Source organism: Puma concolor, chromosome D1 (genome assembly GCF_028749965.1).
Source record: "Puma concolor isolate L17-30 chromosome D1, mPumCon1.1.hap2, whole genome shotgun sequence".
NCBI classification, from domain to species: Eukaryota; Metazoa; Chordata; class Mammalia; order Carnivora; family Felidae; genus Puma; species Puma concolor.
Window position 1 is genome coordinate 107385795 of NC_141676.1, and position 21508 is coordinate 107407302.

Genomic DNA, 21508 nt, shown 5'->3' on the forward strand with positions numbered 1-21508 from the left:
CCTCAGCCAGAGTGGGAGCTCTGTCCCACCCACTCTCTACTTATCCTCTCCAGAGATCATACCCCTTTGTTATCGTGACACAGTCATCCATTACTCCACCGACACAGGACTTTGGCCCTTGACACGAGGTGTGGAACTCTATAGTATGCTCACTACTCCCTCAGCTGAGTTGCAGCCCTCTTTCTAATCTACCTGACAGCTCCATGGGGGTCAGGGCTTACGTCGTATATTTTGCTGTAAATCCAGCAGCATAACACCGTGTTCAACAATTATATGTAAATTTATTCATTCATTCGGAGGATATCAAAATTCCCCGTAGAAACTCAGAGCAAATTCCACTCCTTCTGTCATCTGAAATTCTATAGCTCCAGACTTCTAATCTGCTCATGAATTTGAAAGCTGCAGTCAGGGGTTTCATCATAAGCATACGTCCACAGGGGGGAAAAAAAAAAATATGTGCAAGTGAAAATTAATATCAATAAAGAAAATTCTGTTTCATGCCATGAATTTGTATCCACGGGAGTGACTGAAGCTGAGTGGAGAATGAAGAATATGTAAACAAGTCTTCTAGGATCTCATGTCTATATTCCCAGTTTCCAAATAAAAACAACCATGAAGAAAAGAAAGAAAGGAAAAAAAAAAAAAAAACAACACAAACCCTTGTGCTTTCTTAAGTGTATATTTTTCTCCTTAAAAAGAGGAGGAATAGTTCTGGAAAGTACGGGAAGCTGCAAAAATTTCCTTCTATAGGAGGGAGCAGATGTAGCCAGATTCCAGGGATGATAAACATGTTTGGGAAACACAACGTACAGACATTCAGATATGCGGGGTCTCCTTTTGGCCCTTATTCCTTTTCTTATCCAGCTGCGAAGCTTCCTAAAATCATTTGAGAAGGCCTATGCCATCTCCGAGTTTGGGCTCTGAAAGGAGTGTGTGTTAGTGTGCACATGCGTGTGCACGTGTGCATAGGCATCCCCAACACTTTTGCTAAGAATCAGAATGCCCCTTTCCCACCTCTGCAGGAGCACCGAAGGACACATATGTATTGAAATGAATACCAAACGCTTAAGGTGCCTGATGTACAGAGAGCCCTCCATAAATGGTAGTTTCTTCACCTGCCTTTCTGTTTCAAAGCAGGCGCATAATCTCTCGGATCATGGTCCCAGAATTGTGCACATTTTAAAACCGTATCGAGGGCCTGTTACTGCTTTCGCTCACTAAGCTTCTGCGAGGCCAGGGATGGAAAGGCCACCTTCAAGACAGAATGAATTCCAAACTCAGGAATGATTGAATTAGGTCTGTCTTCGCTGATTTTCTATTTTAAAAATAACTTGTTTGAAAAAGTAAAATTTCGGAGGTGCTGTAAGGCAGTTATAAAAGAATGGAAACCCCAACGCCGGACTGAAACTCAAAAGGGAATTAAGTAACTGCTTGTTGAGCTTCAGCACTCACCTGGCATCTGGGCAAACGGAGACGGGGAGTTGCTGACTCCGCTCTGGAAGGCAAAGAGAGTGTTAGTGTTTTCTTTAGTTCCGAGTTCAAATTTAAAAAAAAAGAAAAGATTAGGGATACATTTGATAAGGTTTATATCCTGATACTAAGAAACATTACTTGGGGGCTGAACTGGGAGGGCAACCTAGGTTAAGAATTCAAGTATCAGCGGGGCGCCTGGGTGGCTCAGTCGGTTAAGCGTCCCTCCGACTTCAGCTCAGGTCACCGTCTCATGGTTCGTGGGTTAGACCCCTGCATCAGGCTCTGTGCATCAGGCTCTGTGCTGACAGCTCAGAGCCTGGAGTCTGCTTCAGATTCTGCATCTCCCTCTGTCTCTGCCCCTCCCCTGGTCATGCTCTGTCTCTCTCTCTCTCTCTCTCTCTCTCTCTCTCTCTCTCTCAAAAATGAATAAACATTAAAAAAATAAAAACTTCAAGTGTCAGAGTACAAAGTTTTATGAGGGACAGAGTTAGAAACCAAAGTTCGATTCTAGTAAACATGCCGAAAAGCTCAGGCTGGATGAAATGGAATAATTTGTACTTCATTTTTTTTACTGTTTGTGGTAGTATCAAATATATACCATGTGCTTTATATACACACATACGTATGTTTGGCATTTGGCTTCAGCACTGAGTGGTCACTGTTTTACGGTCTGCCTTTATGTAGAATCAAAGCTCCAGCCAGAGTAGGGACCTTGACTGTGGCTTGTGCTCAGTCCCCAGAACAGAATGTGGTTCATAGTAGACACAATAAAACTGTGTGGAATAAAGATACAGTCCTCAAAGAGCCCACGGTCTAGTGATCATGGGAGGTTGGGGGATGTTGTCTGTTTGGTTATGTCCCCTCAGAAGATGTATGGGAGTCCTAACCCCAGTACCTGTGAATGTGACCTGATTTGGAAATAGGGCCTTTGAAGACACAACTCGTTAAAGTAAGAGGAGGTCATACTGAATGAGGGCGGGCCCTAAATCCAGCGTGACCGGTGTCTGTATAAAAAGAGGAGAGAGAAACACAGAGACACAGACACAGAGGGGAGAAGGACACGTGAAGACAGAAAGTAGAAGTTTGAGTGATACAACGTCAGGCTGAGGACCACCGAGGACTGTGGGCCGGCAACAACCAGCAGCTGGAAGAGGCAGGGAGGTGTGCTTCCCTAGATCCTTCAGAGGGAGTCTGGCCCTGCTGATACCTTGATTTTGGACTTCTAGTCTCAGAACTGTGAGACAGTACATTTCTGGTATTTTAAGCCACTCCGTTTGTAGTTAATCTGTTACTGCAGTCTTGGGAAGCTAACACAGAGAGTGACAAAGAAACAGACAACTCAGTGGAGTGTGTGAGAAGTGGCCTGGTCGCGGAAAGGTGGAGTGAGGGGGGCACCAAAGCTCGTATTGGGGATGGGGTGAGGAGCACATCCTGGGGCAGGTGATACCTAAGCTGACCTCTGAAGGAAGTGTATCCGGGGATGCAGAGTCTTAAAATATACAACTGCAAATTCTGGCTCCACGATGCTCCCCAACAAAGTTGTGTAGGGAAAAAAATAGCTGTTGCAAAAGTTGAGAGTCCTCAGCATCTAGTTCTTTGGATCTGAGCTCTTAGCCTGGCGCTCAAGGTGCTGCAGACCCTCGCAAGTTGGAAGACTTTATGGAGAGCCTCGTGCAAGCACCCACTCAATGCCAAGGTCCTGTCCATGTTATTAACGCTGAGTGCGTTGAGCTCCGAGGGATGGAGAGCCCAACACCCTCTGTGAAAGCCCATTTCTTCTCTGGGCACTTTTGACTGTCTCAAAGCAGGCAGAAGAGAATCATTTTCTTATTTCTCATCTTTTTGGTCCATATACAATAAGTTTGACCCTTCTTCCATATATGGCTCTCCAAATACTCAGAGACAATCCATCATTTCCCCAAGGTCTTAATCAGTTTGGGCTTCTCTACCAGCAAATACCATGGACTGGGGTGGCTTAAACAGGAAACATTTCTCCCAGCTCGGAGGCTGGAAGGGTGCCCACGTGATCAGGTTCTTGGTGGGGAGACCTCTCTTCTTGAGTGGTTTGAGCATGGCCCTCTTCTCACTGTGTCTTCATGTGGCAGAAAGAGAGATCATCTCTCTCATGTGTCTCTTCCACGAGGGCACTAATCCCAATCACAAGGGCTCCGCGTTCATAACCCAATCAGCTCCGAAAGGCCCCATTTCCGAACACAATCACATGGCGGGGTCAGGGCTTTAACATATGAATTCTGAGGAGTCGACGAACATTCAGTTCATAGCACCAAACTGGAATTCGACGTCGTCCAAGCCAAAGTGTTCTCCACCCATTCAGAAGTAGCACAAGTTAATTTGAGCGAAGACGACTCTGGACCCAGAGTGTATGTGTTTGAATCCCAGCTCTGCCTCTTATTAGCTGTGTGATCTTGGGTACGTGAACATCAAATTGTATCACACCTGCACGTAGGTATGCACATATAATTCAAGCACATAGAATGGCTCCTGGCATCGAGTGAGCAGGAAGTGAGTGCCAGTTACATAGTGCTTATCACTCACATGCGCTCTTATGCCCCTTCAAATCTATGGCAAGTTCCTCTAAACATGCTCTGATTTATGTGTCTTCCTGTTCAATAAGTTAACACTTCTAAGTGGCAGAAGGGAACCACGGGCAGGCAGGGCCAGGGGTGCCTACATCTCTATGGGAAGCAAAGGAAGAAGCAGTGATCAAGCACAGAAGCACTTGTGTTTGGGCACAATTTCCCATGTTGCGGGGCCCATCTTATCCTGGGGTTCCTCCGAGTCCCAGCTCTGTCTGGCTGGGTGTTTTCTCGAAGGCGGGCACCAAGGCCTACACCCTCTGGCTTCTGCGTCCGCCTCCTTCCGGGTGTCCGTGGGCTGTGTCCTGAATGCCGGCCAGGGGAGATGTCCTGCTTCCCTTCTCCCACCTTTTCTCCCTGCCTGCTGCCCTTAAGCCACTCTGGCCAAGGCTGGGCCAGGCCGAAGGCTTCTGTGAGACGCGGACACAGGCCCAACCTGATGGACGAAAGTGTCAGCTCCCTATTCTGCTCTCCCACGGCTCTTCGTCCAAGCCTCTTCCCCAAGGCGTGGATAAGGCCCAGTCTACGCCCTACACATCTCTGCTGTGAAAGCTTTCCTGTCATTCACCTGTGCCACGAGCCAGTCCCGGGGATCTCCTCACACCCCTTCTCCTTCTGCCCAGGCCCCCTCATTCCCGTGGAACTGGAGCGCTGTACCCTCCCCCAACCCAGATTCAATACCCAAAGACCCTACAGCAGTTTCCCAGTTACGGGTCTCGTTGATTTTATTTATGATTTGGTGAAAAGAAGCCTCTTGTGTTCATTTCTCCTACACAGTTTTGCTTTCTACCTGCTGTGGAAATTACCAGTGTGTTTTCACTGTTTATGGTTACCCACAAAATTTTACCTTGTGTATTTAACAAAGACTACGATCGATACCTGAAAACTCCCACTGACAAAGCCCTCGGAACATTAGCTCTCACTAGGCCTCTCCCTAATTTATGTGACTGTGCTATTTTCCGGCATTTTAGGTTGTTTCTTTATATTGCATCTTTCCAATTAGACATCATAATTATCATCATTTTTTAAAAAGTTTACTTATTTATTTTGAGAGAGAGAGACAGAGAGAGTGAGCAGGGGAGGGACAGAGCTAGAGGGAGAGAGAGAATCCCACGCAGGCTCGGAGATATCAGTGCAGAGCCTGACTTGGGGCTCGATTCCCTGACTGTGACATCATGACCTGAGCTGAAATGAAGAGTCAGATGCTTCACCGACTGAGCCACCCAGGCTCCCCATCATCATTTTATTAAGTAAATCTGTATTAGATTTACTTATGTATTCACTATTTTCTTTGCTTACTCTTCCTCCAGACTATTTTTTTTTTTAGGATTCATTTTCCTCCTTCTGGAGTAATCGTTCAGGGGCACCTGGGTAAAGCCTGTTTGAGATGCTCTCTCCCTTCCTCTCTGCCCCTCACCCCCTCTCTCTAAAAAGTAATCCTTCAGAAAATTCCTTTCCTGTAGGTGATGTTGGTGGTAAAATGCTTCAGTTTTTATTTACCCTGAAAATATCATTTCTTTTTCTCTTGTACTTAAAAGGGAACATTGCCAGGTTCACAAATGTAACTTTATAGTTCTTCCTGTCTCACCACTTCAAAGATGTCACCCCACTGTCTCAGCTTCCATGATTGCTCTTGACCTTATAGTTATTCTTTAGACAATTTTTCTTTCCTTTATGCTTTTTAAAAAGAAATTATTGTGGAAGTATAGTTGAATACAATGTTACATTGGTTTCAGGTGTACAAATGTAGGGGTTTGTCAATTCTACACATTACTCAGTGCTTACCCACGGTAAGTGGAGGTGCCCTCTGTCACCATACAATGTTACTCTAATATTATTGACTATGTTTCTTGGGCTGTACTTTTTTTTCATCCCTATGACATTCATTTTATAACTGGAAGTTTGGACCTCTTATTCCCTTCACCTAATTCACCCATCCCCTCCCCCCATATATATATATATATGTTGAAAGACTTGGACTGCTTCCATAAGTTGGCTATTGTAAATAATGTTGCAAGAAACGTAAGGGTGCATATATCTTTTTGAATTAGTGTTTTTGTTTTCTTTGGGTAAATACCCAGTCATGGAATTACTGGATCATATGGTATTTCTATTTTTAACTTTTTGAGGAACCCCCATACTGTCTTTCACAGTGGCTGTACCACCTTGCATTCCCACCAACGGTGCACAAGGGTTCCCTTTTTCTCCGCATCCCCCCAACAATTGTTTCTTGTGTTTTTGATTGTAGCCATTCTGACAGGTGTGAGGTGATACCTCATTGTGGTTTTGATTTGCATTTCCCTGATGATGAGTGATGTTAAGCATCTTTTCAGGTGTCTATTGGCCATCTGGATGTCTTCTCTGGAAAAAAAATCTCTTCAGGTATTCTGCCAATTTTTAAAGTCTCTGCTTTTTAATATACTCCTTTGTCTTCAAATTTCTTCAAAGTGACCTCATTTTAACTCTGGAAAAGTTTCAACTGTCCTCTCTTTAAATATTGTCTTGTCTGTATCGTCCGCATTCTCTCCTTCTGGGGCTCTGTGAAGATGTTTGTTAAACCTTTTATCTTCACCCTCTATACTGAAAAGCTCCCATTATACTCTCTCTAGCCATGATTTTCTGTTCTATATTTGGGTATAAATTGCTATCGACTTCTTCAGAAATACATCCAGTTCACTAATTCTTTCTTCAGCTAATTCGTTTTATTTATTTATTTATTTATTTATTTATTTATTTATTTATTTATAAGTTTGTTTATTTTGAGAGATACAGAGACAGTGTGAGTGGGGGAGGGGCACAGGGAGGGAGGGAGAGAATCCCAAGCAGGCTCCACACTGCCAGCACACAGCCCAATGTGGGGCTCAAACTCACAAAGCTGCGAGATCATGACCTGAGCTGAAACCAAGAGTTGGACGCTCAACCAGCTGAGCCACCCAGGTTCCCCCTCATACATTGTGTTTTAAACATTGTCAATGAATACATATTTTTTCATTTATATAAATTCCACATGGTTTTTTTAAAAAAAATCCACCACCTAGTGATTTCTGTTAGTCTCAGGTTGAATGTTTGCTACTTATTAAGTGACTGCGTATTTTGTATTTGGTAGTTCTAATACCTAAAAGCTTTAGGCATTTGAATGTATTGTTTATTGTTTATGCTGACTCTCACTCATCCTGGTTTGCTTCCTTATGCATTTGGCAATCTTTGATTGAAACTCATATCTGGTTAACCTTCATCTGTGAAAATCTGGGGTTCTAATTTGAGATTGTTTTCCTCCAGAAGATTTATGTTTGTATTTCTGGGGAGCCAGCTCCCTTCCCGGTTCCCCGGTTAATCTTGGAGTCCCAAGTTCAGCTCCAACCTTGGCAACTGTTTAAGGACTGTCATGCACAAAGCTAACTTGGACACCTGTTCTCAGGGGAACTTGCCTTTTTGGTGTGATCACCTTCTCATCATTCAATGTCTTAATTTCTCATCAAACAGTTTCCCCAGCCTCCCATACCAGCACTCTCTTCCCCCAGCCTTGGAGACTTCCCTTACTTCCTGCCAAGTCAACAAACTCTTACTAAAATGTGTTTTATGCAGGACCCAGTTTTGTCGTGGGTGAGATCTCCCCACCCCCAGACCATCTAGTCTGACCCAAACAATTGAGTACCTAAATATTGAGTACCTAAATTAGACATAGATACCTTTCTGTTTTTTACACAGCACAAAATATTTTATTTCCTCCTAATTTCCAAATTCTCTCACAGAGATTTAAATTACAATAGAAGTAATTCATAAACCCATACTTGCCATTTCATAGACAAACTGTTAAGCATGTGCCCAGATGTGTTATATGTATTATCTCATTTAATTATCACCACAGTCCCTAAAGAGAGGGAATATGATTCTCATTTCAATGATGAGGGAACTGAAGAGTAGAGAAATAACCCAAGTTCCCAAATGGGTGGAGGTGATGGTGATCGTGGTGGATGGACTCAAATAAGGACCTTTGGAATTTCAGATCCTATTCATTAACTAATATGCCATGCTGTCCTCCAAGCATTTTAATATCTCAAAAATAAAAATAGAAAAATTTCCTATGTAGTTAATTTTTTTTAAGTATATAGGAGACTTGGGGACATCCAGAGAGAGCATGTAATTATACCAAAGCTCACAAAGAAGACTGCCACTTTCCTGTCTGACACCTACATATATCTATCTATCTATCTACCTATCTATCTATCTATCTATCTATCTATCTCCTTAGTCCTCCAACGGATATACTATTTTGGGGGGTCAGCTTTACTGAGGTGCAATTTACATATAATAAAATTCCCAAATTTTAAACATACAACTTGATGAATTTTGACAAATTTTGACAGACTCCTGTGACCCACCACTATAATCATGACCTAAAACATTTCCATCAGATTAGTTGTTTTATAGCGATACTGAGCACTGCCCTCTCTGTGGTGGCCTGGGAAATATTTAGGGGGGTGGATATAAAAGGCAATGATCACGCACCCTGTCAACTGGCCTCACAGAACATAGAACTGAGTTCCAACGGCCCTGTGTAGGGACTGGAAAGAATCTCCCTGGACAGAGTTCAGGGCTGGCACTTAATCCCCATCTCCTTCTCAGACCTCATAGGTTGAGGAGGAACAGGCTACCACGTGAGTCTTTAGCACGCGCCCTCGCTGTCATCGCACGTGTGAAGGGAAAGCTCACGTCCCCTTCTTCCTGTTTCAAGATACTATGTTCACACAGTTGCCTCTGATCATATGAATTCTCCAGAAATAATATTGAAATTAATACTGAAGAGCCCATAACTTTTGACCAAGCAAGATGGTATATAATTTTTAGTTTGCATATAGCAAACAACAGGATCTCACAATGCCAGGTAGCCAAATTCAGAGGTTTATATTTGAATGAAATTTGCCAGGCTGCAACTTCCTGTAGCTAACACAGCAGCCTCACAGCTGCCCCAAAAGCCCCTCCATGAAAATGAGTTAATTTGAACTAATGGGTCATCCAGGTAGTGAAGTGATAAGATTAGGAGTTTCACCTTGAGTACATTTATTGTCATTTTTATGACCCAATAATATTTTCAGTTGCCAATCTGGTTGAAGAAATATACTGAAATGTAAAAGGAAAAGATCTCCGACTAGTATAAGATTTTTCATACTGTTATATAATTTATTTCTAAATTCTAATGACATACTTTAGAATGTGGCTCTTTAATCTTAAAGATAATTGCTACTAATTAGTAATTATTACTAATTACTAATAATAATCATAGCCACTCGTGGATAGCTGGGCTTCCTTTTAAATTTCTATTTGTTTTTGAAAGAGAGAGAGAGAGAGAGACAGAGAGAGAGACAGAGAGACAGAGTGTGAGAGGAGGAGGGGCAGAGAAAGAGGGAGGTACATCAGCAGGCTCCAGGCTCCCAGCTGTCAGCACAGAGCCCCATGAGGGACTTGAACTCATGAACTGTGAGATCATGACCTGAGCCAAGGTCAGATGCTTAACTGACTGAGCCACCCAGGTGCTACCCAGGCACACAGGCACCCAGCTGGGCTCCCCTTTAAAGGAATTCATAGCCGTCTATATATTTAATACCTCATTGTCATCACACCTATGGTTGAGAGAGGGGTTGAGGATACTATACTGTACATTCTAAAACCTTGTTTTAATATCTGAATTTAGGGGGACCTGGGTGGCCCAGTCGGTTAAGCGTCCGACTCACGGTTTTGGTTCAGGTCATGATCTCACGGTTTCGTGACTCCTAGCCCCATGTTGGGCTCCAAGCTGACAGCGTGGAGCCTGCTTGGGATTCTCTGTCTCCCTCTCTCTGCCCCTCCCCCACTTTCACTATCTCTGTCTCTCTCAAAATAAATAAATAAACTTAAAAAAAAATAATATCTGAATTTAGACCCATCATAAGTCATACGATTTTCCTCCAGCTTTGAAATTAATGTAAAGTTGATGCTGGATGTAACACAATTAGTCTTTCAGTGGATCTCCGTGTTAGGTTGGAATATCTTCTTCTTCCAGAAGACAATGGGCATAGAGAATCAGATGCCTTACTTAATGTTAAACCATGCAGTGAACCAGGAGCATTCTGATTGGTGTGAAATCTTATACTGTGAATAAACTATACTAACCTTGCTCTAATGAACTTTATTACTTTTGCAAAGTTTGAAACAGGTTTTGATTTGTGGGCCACTTATCTGAGTTCCATGGTAATTAGCCATAGGGAAGAAAAATATTCCACAGTGAATAGGAACTATAGTTAGAAGCATCTGCCATGTGCCAGGTGCTTTCTATAAGGCTATCTTATTATAAACTAAATGCTATCACCTCAGTTTTATAAACAAGGAAACCGAGCATCTGAGAAGATAAATGATATGCCCAAGATCCCATGTCTAGTAAATTACGGAACTAGCTGTAAACCCAGAGTCTCTGCCTCCCATATTTCTGCTCTGTCAAGCTCTCAGTGACCTAACAAGCAAGTTCTCTGCACATGCCCCTTCCGTCAAATCAGATATTTCCCGGGCACCTCTGATGTGCATGTCACAGTGCTGTGTAGACAAAACGCCACTCAGAGGCTTGGATTGGGATCCACTTAGGGAGACAAGCCAGTTCGTGGTAGATTAAATATGGTCACAGTTTCTTTGCAGCCCACCCCCCCACCCCCCATTAAGAAGTGGAGTCTGTCCCGCTACCCCTCAGGTCTAGGATGGTTTTGTAACTTTCTCTGACTAACAGCATGTAGCAGAGGTGATGATGTGTGCACTTCAAACTCTAGGCATCAAGAGCACTTGCAGTTTCACCTTTGCTTGAAATCCTGCCTTATGATCTCCTCTTCAACAAGTCAGTCTCAGCTCCTGGAGTATGACTGACTGTGGAAGTGAATTCCATCACTCCTGCCGAGGGCCAGAACTGACTGCCAGATATGGGAAGGAGGCCATCTTGGACTTCCAACATGGTGGAAGCTCTGGCTAAGTGCAACCGCATGACTGAGCCCCGAGGAACATCCGGCCGACTCACAGGATTGTGAGAAAGAATATGTAAGTCTCATCACCTCCTAAGGTCAGGGTAGGTTCTCATGCAGCAATAAGTAGCTGATGCAGATGTACCCAGGAAAAAGTAACTCACGGATGCCAATCCAGGCTAGATGATACAATGTGGAGGCAGAGTGGAGGGGAGTTACTGCCTTGGGGAAAGTGACTGAGTCCGTTATGTTGTGGGAGATATTGGAGTCCTAGTTTCCAAGCGCATGGTACATACTCTACATATTTAATTGATTTAGTAAAAATGTATCACGTGCCTACTATGCATCAGGATTGTGTAATTTCCAGAAATAAAAAGGATAGGGCATGGGTTCTGTTCTTAGGGAGCCAACAGTTTCATAGGAAAGACAGTTGCACAACTGTATAAATGGGGTTGGGAGGACTAGCATTTCATGAATATTTACTTCATGCCAGATTCTGTACCAAGCAGTTGACATATATGGGTGTGTGTTTCATCGTTTTTATTAATGGCTCCTATTTTTGTGATTTGTGTCTTCTGCTCTGCACTAAATGATTTGTGCAACATTATCGTTAAATCCTCACTAGTGAAATAGATGGTTGTAAGTTATTATCTCTAGACTACAGACTGCAAAACTAATAGACGGTATAATGGACTTGTCCAAGGTTGCAAAGCCAGGAAGGGATGTAGCTTGATTTAGTGCAGATGGGGGGTGGGGGGTGGGGGTGAGCATGAGGGCTGGGGGTGGAGGTGAGTTGCCGTCTTGGGGGAAGGTGACTGAAGACACTATATCGTGGGAGGGATCTGAGTCCAGTTTTGAAGGATGAAAGGAGATCAGTAAGCAGACAGGGTAAGGGGCATTGTACTTGAGGAGAAAAGCAAAGGCTTGAATGTGAGGCTAGCGTGTCACAGACACGGAAATGTGTGCAGGAAGTGTGCAGAGAGAAAGCTGAAGAGAAGCTGGTGGAGGGTGTGGGAACCAGCTTATAAAGGGTCCAGTAGCAGGCAATGGTCGTGGAGAAGTTCCTTAGCTATGCAGACATAGTGGTTAGTGGTATTGTAGGAAATTTAAACTGGTGCTGAAAATGATGGGTCAGAAATGGACGATGGGTGAGGGCAAGGGCTCTTGTAACTGAACAGAGGTCCAGCGGTGAGGGTCTGATGGTTCTCCTTAGGGGAGGAGTGTCAGGAGGCCAGCAGGTGATTTTTTTTTTTTTTTTTTCCAAACTCTCTTTGGCTTTGTGTTAGAGCCTGCCAAGGGTTGATCCTCGCCGTGGGAGTGTTGAGGGCTGCTGGCCACCTGTCCCAGTGTACCAGTTCCCAGGGCTCTTTCTGTCTTTTCTTCTTTATCACCACCTTCCCCACTGATGCTTGGGTATAAAGAGGGGGCTGGCCCTTCTCCCTCACGCTGTACTTTCACAAAGCAAAAACCCCTACGTTCTTAAATGATTTGATAATATGTTGTACAGGTCCAATCCAGAAGCCAATAAAAATTTGTGAGGAAGGAATATTGACAGACGTATCCTTAAAAACATTTGCCACATGTCTACAAAGCCTAGATTACAGAGGAGGATTTATCTCGCAAAGAAACAGCTCATCTGGGTTTGCGCAGTTTGTTTTCATTATCACCAGCCTCTGGCAAAGTAGGTACTATGTAATCGATATAAAACGGAGAACATAAAAGGGTTAAATGATTTGCTTAAGGCCTTCAAATGTATAGAGTTAAAAGGAACACTAAAAGTCTTGTTGAGGTTCTTTCTTGGGGGAGGGGATTTACCAGGAGAACATTAATTTATGCATTTTTATAATAGTGCTTGTAAATACTGAACACAGATTTTGATGTTCATTGACTTGTTGGTATAGCAACTTAATTTCTTTCTAATAAAGTGTCATAGAAAAATTCTGGAAGACTGTACATGAAACTCAGTATGGGAAATAGAACAAGGGGAATGGGTAAGCAGGAGAGGTCATGGACTTCTATTATTTACTTTATACCCTCTATTCTGTTTGAAAATTTCCCATGCATCCTTTTGTAATTAAAATACCTAGTTAATAAAAGTTTAAAAATAGAATTCAGGTCCTTTCTTTATTGCAAATCTCAAAATTAAAAAAACAACAACTGTGATTCCAAGTGTCTTACATTTCTGGTGTATGGACTATTTTACGTCCTTGGGAGAGCTAACACAGTTATACAATTCCAACCTTCTGACAATTTCTTGAAATTCTACTGTTAAAACTCTCCTGCTTGGCACAAAACTATGTCCAGGCTGTCTCTGTGGGTAAGTGATTTCTGTTGCCTAAGTTTACAAAAGGAAACGCTTTTTTTTTTTTTTTTTTTTTTTTTTACCCCCGGGGTGCTTTTGGAATGCTATTTGTATTTATGTAGCTAAGTAATAACAACGGCAGCCACTGGGATGCTCGTTGATAAATGGTCCTGCACACCATGGCCAGAACAGAATCTGTAGAACTTTAGCCCTTCCAGACGGACTTGCCATGGCAGTTTCACTGCAAACCTGATTATTTTTGCAAGCTGCATGAAAGAATTCACCACCAGGAAATATTTTAGATTTCGTGATAGTTAAGCAACAACAACAACAACAACAACAACAACAACCTCAGAACCAATAGAGCAGCTGAAAAAATAAGTTGCTTGCAAAAGGTCTGCCTTTATTATTATTATTTTTTAAGAAATTCTGCAATTGTGAAGGAGCAGGTGGTTGGGTGGAGAACATCCAGAGCCCTGGAAATGTGGTTCAGTTCTATAAACAAGTCAGGATAGTGGGCTAATTAAAGTCAGACAATGGGCTATTTTGAAAGGCATAGATCAAGCATTCATTCAAATGAGTGCCAAGGACATAATATGTACCTCTTGTATTCAAACATTGACATTTTGAGTTTAGAAAGCATTGCCTGCTCAGAAAAAAATTTTTTTTCTTTTTTCATTCTTTCTGGGCTCATGAAGGGGGTTGGTTGGCAATGTTAACAAGCAATATGCAAAGCGCTGAGCTGTAAGAGGGAGCAAAAGGTTAGGGGCAAGACACTCCCAGGGTGGACCCTGATCACCTCGAAAACATTACAAATAAATGGAACATTACAAATAAATGGATCCGCCTGCTGGCAATTCAGAAAAAAAGTAGCAAGGGCAAGTGAAATGTACTTATTAAAGAAAAATTATAGTTTTCCTAAGAGATTTAGTAATCACCACAAAGAGAGCAAGTACTTCTAAAAAATAAGAAAAATAAAACACTAGCAAAGCAGAAAGACACACACTGGGTCATCCGATGGCCCTCTGCTGTGCGCAGGCAACTGGGGAAATCTTACTGAAGTAAAGTCACATTGTAGGATGAGAGGTGACATAATTAGGAGAGTTTATTTTGAGAGAGAGAGAGCATGGGAGGGACAGGGAGAAGAGAGAGAGAGAGAGAGAGAGAGAGAGAGAGAGAGAATGAATATCCCAGGCAGGCTCTGCATTAGTACAGAGCCTAACACGGGGCTTGAACTATCAAACTGTGAGATCATGACCTGAGCCGAAGTTGGATGCTTAACTGACTGAGCCACCCGGGTGCTCCAAACATAATTTGTATAGTAAGTTTTAAGAAAGCAGGGAAGAGAGTATGGGTATTTCTTGCACTTTGTATGTCTTCAGAGCTTGGGACCACTGTCCAAATCGTACCCTTCTTCTAACCATGGATTCAATTTAACATATACATGCTCTGTTCTTAGATTTGACAAGACAGTGCTGCAATGGCTGTGACTTCTTCCTTGAAGAAGGAGGGTGTGGCCAACTCCCTAAATTTAAAGCATGGATAATCAGTTCGTAGTCTTATTTACAGCTGCTTCTTTCTTCTTTCGGCGTCTTCATTGTTGTCGCACCACCATTAGAATACCATAGTGAAGTAGCCCAAGATATAAATTGTCCAAGTTCTAGTAGGTTTGGGGAGGTATTTCTGGATTAAAATTAGATTTTGATATCAGTCAAGGCTTCTGTCTGTCTTTAGCATGGAATACTAAAAATTGGCTTAGTGTCTAGGAAATGAGACCATTGGTGTCCCCTCTCTTCATCTTTTCCCATACTTTCATAAGAAGTTGACAGCATAAGGAAATTACTCTCCCCTTTCCTTAGTGGCTATTATATTTGTTAGGAATATGCATAGGAGCCTTTAGTGTGTAAAACTATGGGAGACCGCATGGAAACTGGGGGAGCATCTAAACGGTGGATCACCAGGGACAGCAGGCCAACTCGGATGGTAAGCTCTGCTTTTCCCTAGGTTCATGGATCTCTTTCAGCCCTCAAGAGGGAGCCCACAGGGTCTCTGCCTTCTCACGTGGTGGAGTGGCATTCTATATCCATTCCCAGGACCAAGCCAGGGGATACCAGCTTCTCAGGCAGCTAGATAATACTAAAGGAACTGCACTTCATTGAAAGTCATAGCAAGAGAGTAAGCGATAGGGAAGAAGAAAGGTCAGGGAGAAATGGGTTCGGTGAGGAAGGACCTAGGGATCTCCAGGAGGGCAGCAAAGGGTGCTGCAAGGTCAGATGGTATGCTGTGACTCCGGTTCAGGAAATGTTTTCCTCTTTTTATAGAGAGGGCCAGGTGCCATGGTGAGCCCAAGAGACCAGAGGTGCAGGAGTGGTGGGGAATGACAGGGAATATTCTGGAAGCAAGTTCTAGGACAGAGCTAGAGATAGGTTCTAGAAGGAAATTAAGAACTTTTTGTGTCTAGTTCTTTCTAGGATGTCTGGGTGTCACGGGAAAGGAGAGTGCTGCTTCTGGTTCAGGCTGGGTGTGGCATCATCTAAACAACCTACAGAAGCACTGCAGGGATCGGTGGGTTGAGAGGGAGCAAAGGTCATGACCAAGACCCAACATCATGTATGGAATCTGAAGCAGAAGCCCTGAGGCAAAGTGGTTATTCCAAAGCTAGTCCTTCCTTGGACCAGAAATGTAAATTAAAAAGGCAACAGGAAGCAATCCAACAAACCTGGGTCACATCTAAGCTCCATCACTTTCTACCTGACATTTACTCTTCTCAACTGCAAAACAGATGTGAGTGCCATCCTCTCAAGGCCACTGGGCTTCTTGTTGATAAATGACATATATTTTATTATCAATGACATATATTTTATTTTTTAAAAAAATTTTAAGGTTTATTCGCTTTTGAAAGAGAGAGACAGAGCACAAGTAGGGGAGAGAGAGAGGGAGACACAGAATCTGAAGCAGGCTCCAGGCTCTAAGTTGTCAGCACAGAGTCCAACACGGGACTCGATCTCATGGACCATGATCATGACCTGAGCCAAAGTTGGATGCTTAACCGACTGAGCCACCCAGGCGCCCCAATGACATATATTTTAAAGTATATAAGTGAAAATATTTATAAGTCTATCAGTAAATGATAATGATTATTATTAAAAATTCTCATCTGCCCCAGAGAGAACTGAGGTGACAGAAGGAGATCTGGGCTTTAAAGTCACCTCAACTGTCTCACCTGTACTGATCTTTGACTAGATATTAAAGTTAGTGTCAGAACATTTGCAGTGTGCATAATCGGTCTTGGGCTTTCTGTGATTTTTCTGTTCCCTAGTCCCTTGAAAACTCAACTTGCAAAGCTCTACCTGAACCAGAGGAAAGGAGGTATATCTTTCTCAGAACAAAGAGGGGTTCAGCTTGGCTTTGGAAGTTGGGGAGAGGGTGTCAGTGGGTGGGACATGTTCTGAGGTCAGGAAAAGCTATCAAGTCAAATTGAATACTGAAATGGGAAGAATCTAACCCTCCCCTTCTACTCACAAGGACACTGAGGCCCAGAGAGAAGGAAGGAATCGCCCAGGACCACTGAGAGCCAGAAGGAGGGGTTGAAACAGACTGAGGAAGGAACTTTTCTGTTTTGATGTAGAAGAGATGTCTTGGATGTGTTTTCCAAAGCTTCAGAGAAACCAAAGAGATCTTGAGATGCTATAATAAACAGTTGCCAATTCCATATGTATATATTTTTTAACACTTCACAAGAAATCCAAATGCAAGTCACAGATATGGACATCCCAGTGTTTATACTTGGTGGTAACTGAAGTGTGCATGTGATTGATACTGCAAAACAGCAGCTGGATATATAACTAAACAAAACTCTAACTAGCAGTCTCGATCGAAAGGCAGACAGTTATGATGGATGGCGCTAGGCAACACACATCTGGCTCACAGAGGTTCGCCATCTCTCCATAAAGATCAAACACTTCCAATTACCCTATGCCATAAATGCACTATCTGGCACCCACTTACCTGCTGTTACTCCAAATTTGTCATCGATATGTACTATTGTCAGACTTCTTCCTGTGTTTACAATGTTTTCCTTCCAGAAATAATTAGGACATATTGTGAACCAAGACACCCAGCTGACAATATGGCCTTATCCTATGTGTTCGGGGCATGGACATTTTATCAGCTCATTTAAATGTAAGGATTTAGGAAAATACACAAAACAAAAGCAATTGTAAGTAGTTATGATGTGGAAAGCAAACATTCGAGGTTGATGTGAAAGAATCATGACAAGTGGAAACAGTTAACTTTTGGTTTGTATATGTATAATACATAGAATTCAAAATATAATCCAAATCCATTTCCCACTTGGGATTTATCTCCTTAACATTTTCTTTAGTTCAGGCCTTCCAAAACACCTCAGAAGTCTTCATGTATTTTCCCTCACATTTACATAGAATATTAATTTAAAATAACTTTCATATCTATTTCCTTGTTGGTCCTCACTATAGCATATTTTGAGGAGTGAGCAAGAGAGTGATTAGGATGTCCATAAACCAATAAAATAGACTGAACAGCAGACCCTGATCCCAGGCTGTTCATAATCTCTTCCAAACTGCCTTGTAAGTCCCCATTCTGCGGCACAATTTTTACTGCAAACTGATCTCTGCTTCCTACTTAGTAAGTTGAAATTTTCCCCCTCATGCCAGCTGTTATGTACTCAAGGCTTTTAAATGAATCTTTATGATAGCTTAAGAAAAACTTGATTAGAAAGCTCAATAGCCTGCAAATTGTTCATTGGATTTCAAAGCAAAATGAAAAATTGTCGCTATGAGCCTCACTGCATCTTCTTGTTAAATCCTTTTTTTCCTGTACTATAAATAACTGAGAGTTAACTAAATTTTGTGATGTTATTAAAATTTTTCAATGATTTGCTTTTATGAAACTCAAGTGAAATAGTGTAATTGAAAAAACATGCAAGAAAAACCTACATCAAAAGTCTCATTATTTATATTTTTTGGTACTAGATGTGGGTGAATGGCTCACAGTTTAAATATTCTGCTAGAAAATGTAGGAGTGTGGTAAAGGATGACCCAGAAAGATTTGAGGAAGAAAGAGAAAAACCATTATTTAAAAACAGATGTCCACAGTAATAGTGTGAAACCACAGGATCATGGCTAAGATGTATAGAAATGGTTTTAGGTCCAGTCTTTGGTGAAAATCTCTTTGGTGAAAGGGATTTCTTTCTTTTTGATTCCTACTGCAAAGATGTGAAAAACATTAAAACATTTCACGGTATCAAAAACAGATGTTCTGGAAGGAAATTGGGGTAACGATGGACTAACACAGCCTATGTAAACTTATCAAAGTGTTGTCGCAAAGAAAAGAACACCAATTTGGGCATCAGATGGATACTTCCTAAAGGATACTTATCCAGAGGGAAGTAGCTTTCATCATATATGTGCATTAGCTTCCTAGGTCTGCGGTAACAAATGACCATAACCTGGGTGGCTTAAAGAGTCAGAAATGTCTATCAGTTCTGGAGGTCAGAAGCCCAAATCAACGTGTTGCTAGGTCTGTGCTCCCTGTAGGACCCTAGGGGAGAATCCATTCTTTGCCTCTTCCAGCTTTTGGTGGCCACCCACATTCCTTGGCTTATGGCTGCATGACTCCAGCCTCTGCCTCCTGACCCCACTGCCTCTTGCTCTTTTGTGTGTCTTCTCCTCTGTGCGTGTGTCTCTCTCAAACCCTCTCTTAGAAGGATGCATGGGATTGCATTCAGAGTCATGCAAGACAAAATCTACTTGGATAATCTGAGTAAGTGCCTCCTCTTAAGATCCTTAACTTAATCACATGTTTTGCCACATAAGGTAACATTCATAGGTTCCAGCGTTTTGATGTGGGATCATTGGGAGGGTCCACTTTTTGGCCAGCACACTCTATGGTAAAACCGCATGGTAGGGTCTCCAACCTCCTCAAGTTAGCCTCTGATTGGTTATTACCCATGCTGTCAGTAGCCAAGTTTGAACATGGTCTTGTTAGGATGGCTTCCCTAACCAAACATATTCAAGATATTCAACCCAGAGCTGCCTAGTGTATTGGCGTGAAAAAGAGAAGGTAGGCTCAGAATCATCCATCCAGTTAGAACCCCAAGTGCCCACCAGCAATGTGATTCTCCATGATTCCTGATGAACAGGTTAGCATTTGCAATGAGGACAGTAATAGGACCTCTAAGGAATACGGTGTCTTTCTTGAGATACGCAGATATTCTAGAATAGTGGTTGACAGATGAACAGTGAAATCAATTCATGGAGGTAACTTAAGCCCAAATAACCATATTTTGGGAATATAGACATTTAATTACCCCAATTTAAGAGGTCATTCGAGTAGAGGATACGAGTAATACACTAGTGTTGAGACCCAGGTAAAAATATATGCAAACCTGTAGACAAGGCTAAGTTCATGCAGCCTATGCATTTGGTGCCTGAGAGTAAGTACCAGAATTAGGGCGGCTTTGCACCTTTCCTGTCCTAGAAATTCTTTCTCGATGATATATTTTCCTATATTTTGATTTTCCTTGTCTGAATATGCTATGGTCTGAATGTTTGTGTCTTTCCAAAATCCATATGTTGAAATCCTAATGCCCAGTGTGATGGTATTAACAAGTGGGAGGTGAGTAGGTCATGAGTGTGGAGCCCTCATGAATGGGATCAGAGGCCTTATAAAAGAGCCCCCAGAGAGTTCCTTAGACCCTTCCTTTACATGAGGGCATAATCAGAAGTCAGCAGTCTGCAACCCCGAAGAGGGTCCTACCATAATCTAGCCATGCTGGCACCAAAAACTTGGGACTCCCAGCCTCCAGAAGTCGGAGAGGTAAAATCTAGCTGTTGATAAGCCACCCAGGCTGTGGTGTTTGTTACAATAGCCCAACTGGACTAAGACAACATGAATCGGACTGTTCTACCTCAGATCCCAGTGATCTGTCCCTTTTAAATGTTGAATCAGGAGCCAGAAGACCTGCCATTTGCTAACAATGAAGCCTGAGAACAATCACTTCCCATCTCTTCTTCTCTTCACTGTTTCCGTCTGTTCAATGGGAAACCATGTGAATATCAATCTCACAGAGTTCGTGTGTCTGTCTGATGAGACGACATATGAAGAGGTGCCCTGTAAACCGGATTGTAGTCTTCCTAGCATGTGGCTATGCTCCTGGTCTTTCGTCTTTAGTCTGATGCTTGGTTATAGGGTCTTATATATATATATTTTAAATAAATTGTATTTATTTTGAGAGAGAGCACACCTGAGTGGGGGTGGGGCGAGGGGCAGAGAAAGAGGAGAGAGAGAATCCCAAGTAGGCTCCATGCTGTCAGCACAGAGCACGACGGGGCTGGAACTCACGAACCGAGACATCATGACCTGAGCTGAAATCAAGAGTCAGACGCTTAATAGACTGAGCCACCCAGGTGCCCCTAGTCTTATATTTTTTAAATGGATACACAGATTTTCTTCTCTACCAGGGTTTTTGGTGTTTAATGACATAGACCATGTATTATGTGTTTCTTGTATCCACTTTCACTATAACACTTTCAGTGTCACAGGGCCAACAGCAATAGCTCAGCAAATTGTAATCTGGGTGGAGATAAGAACCTTGGCTGTGTGAGCAAACCCCTGCTCTGTACTCTATGGTAAAGTTCTCAACCTCTGGCGAGCAAAGGAATCGGCCAAGGGGCAGGTTGAAAAATGACCATTCCTTGGCTCCTGTCCAATATCTCCACATTTGTATACATGGGACGGGACAAGGAATCTGCAGTTTAAAATGAAATCAAACAATATGTTTATTATGAATTATATTTATATTGTTATAGCACTGAGAGAGTAAAAACATCAAAAATTAAAGAAAACATACTATTTGATAGTCACAGATCTTGAGCAAAAATTGTTAGGTAGTTTTAAAAAGAAGAATATATTTATATATACCAGTTGGAAATACTATGATTTCTTTTTTTTTTTTTTTTTCTTCTTCTGTAATTCTGTCTGGGATAGTGCCTTATCTTTGTATTTATATCTTGATGATGATGATGACGCCAAGGAGTGAGTTATAGCCTCACGCACACTGGGCAGATACAGTACCTGTTCCTTGACTGTGTTTTAACATCACTGTGATTCCTGTC

At 42.3% G+C, this 21508-nt stretch overlaps 1 protein-coding gene across 5 annotated transcripts in view; it reads right to left on the reverse strand.

Moving 5' to 3' along the window:
- The window catches only part of POU2AF2 (POU class 2 homeobox associating factor 2), a 494391-nt gene that overhangs the window by 4510 nt on the left and 468373 nt on the right, over positions 1-21508 (reverse strand). For all 5 annotated transcript variants that reach the window (XM_086679169.1, XM_086679170.1, XM_086679168.1 and 2 more), the window contains one exon: positions 1453-1495. In XM_086679169.1, coding sequence (XP_086535295.1) covers positions 1453-1459 — 7 coding nt within the window. In that variant the 5' untranslated portion in view covers positions 1460-1495. The remainder of the gene's footprint in view (positions 1-1452; positions 1496-21508) is intronic.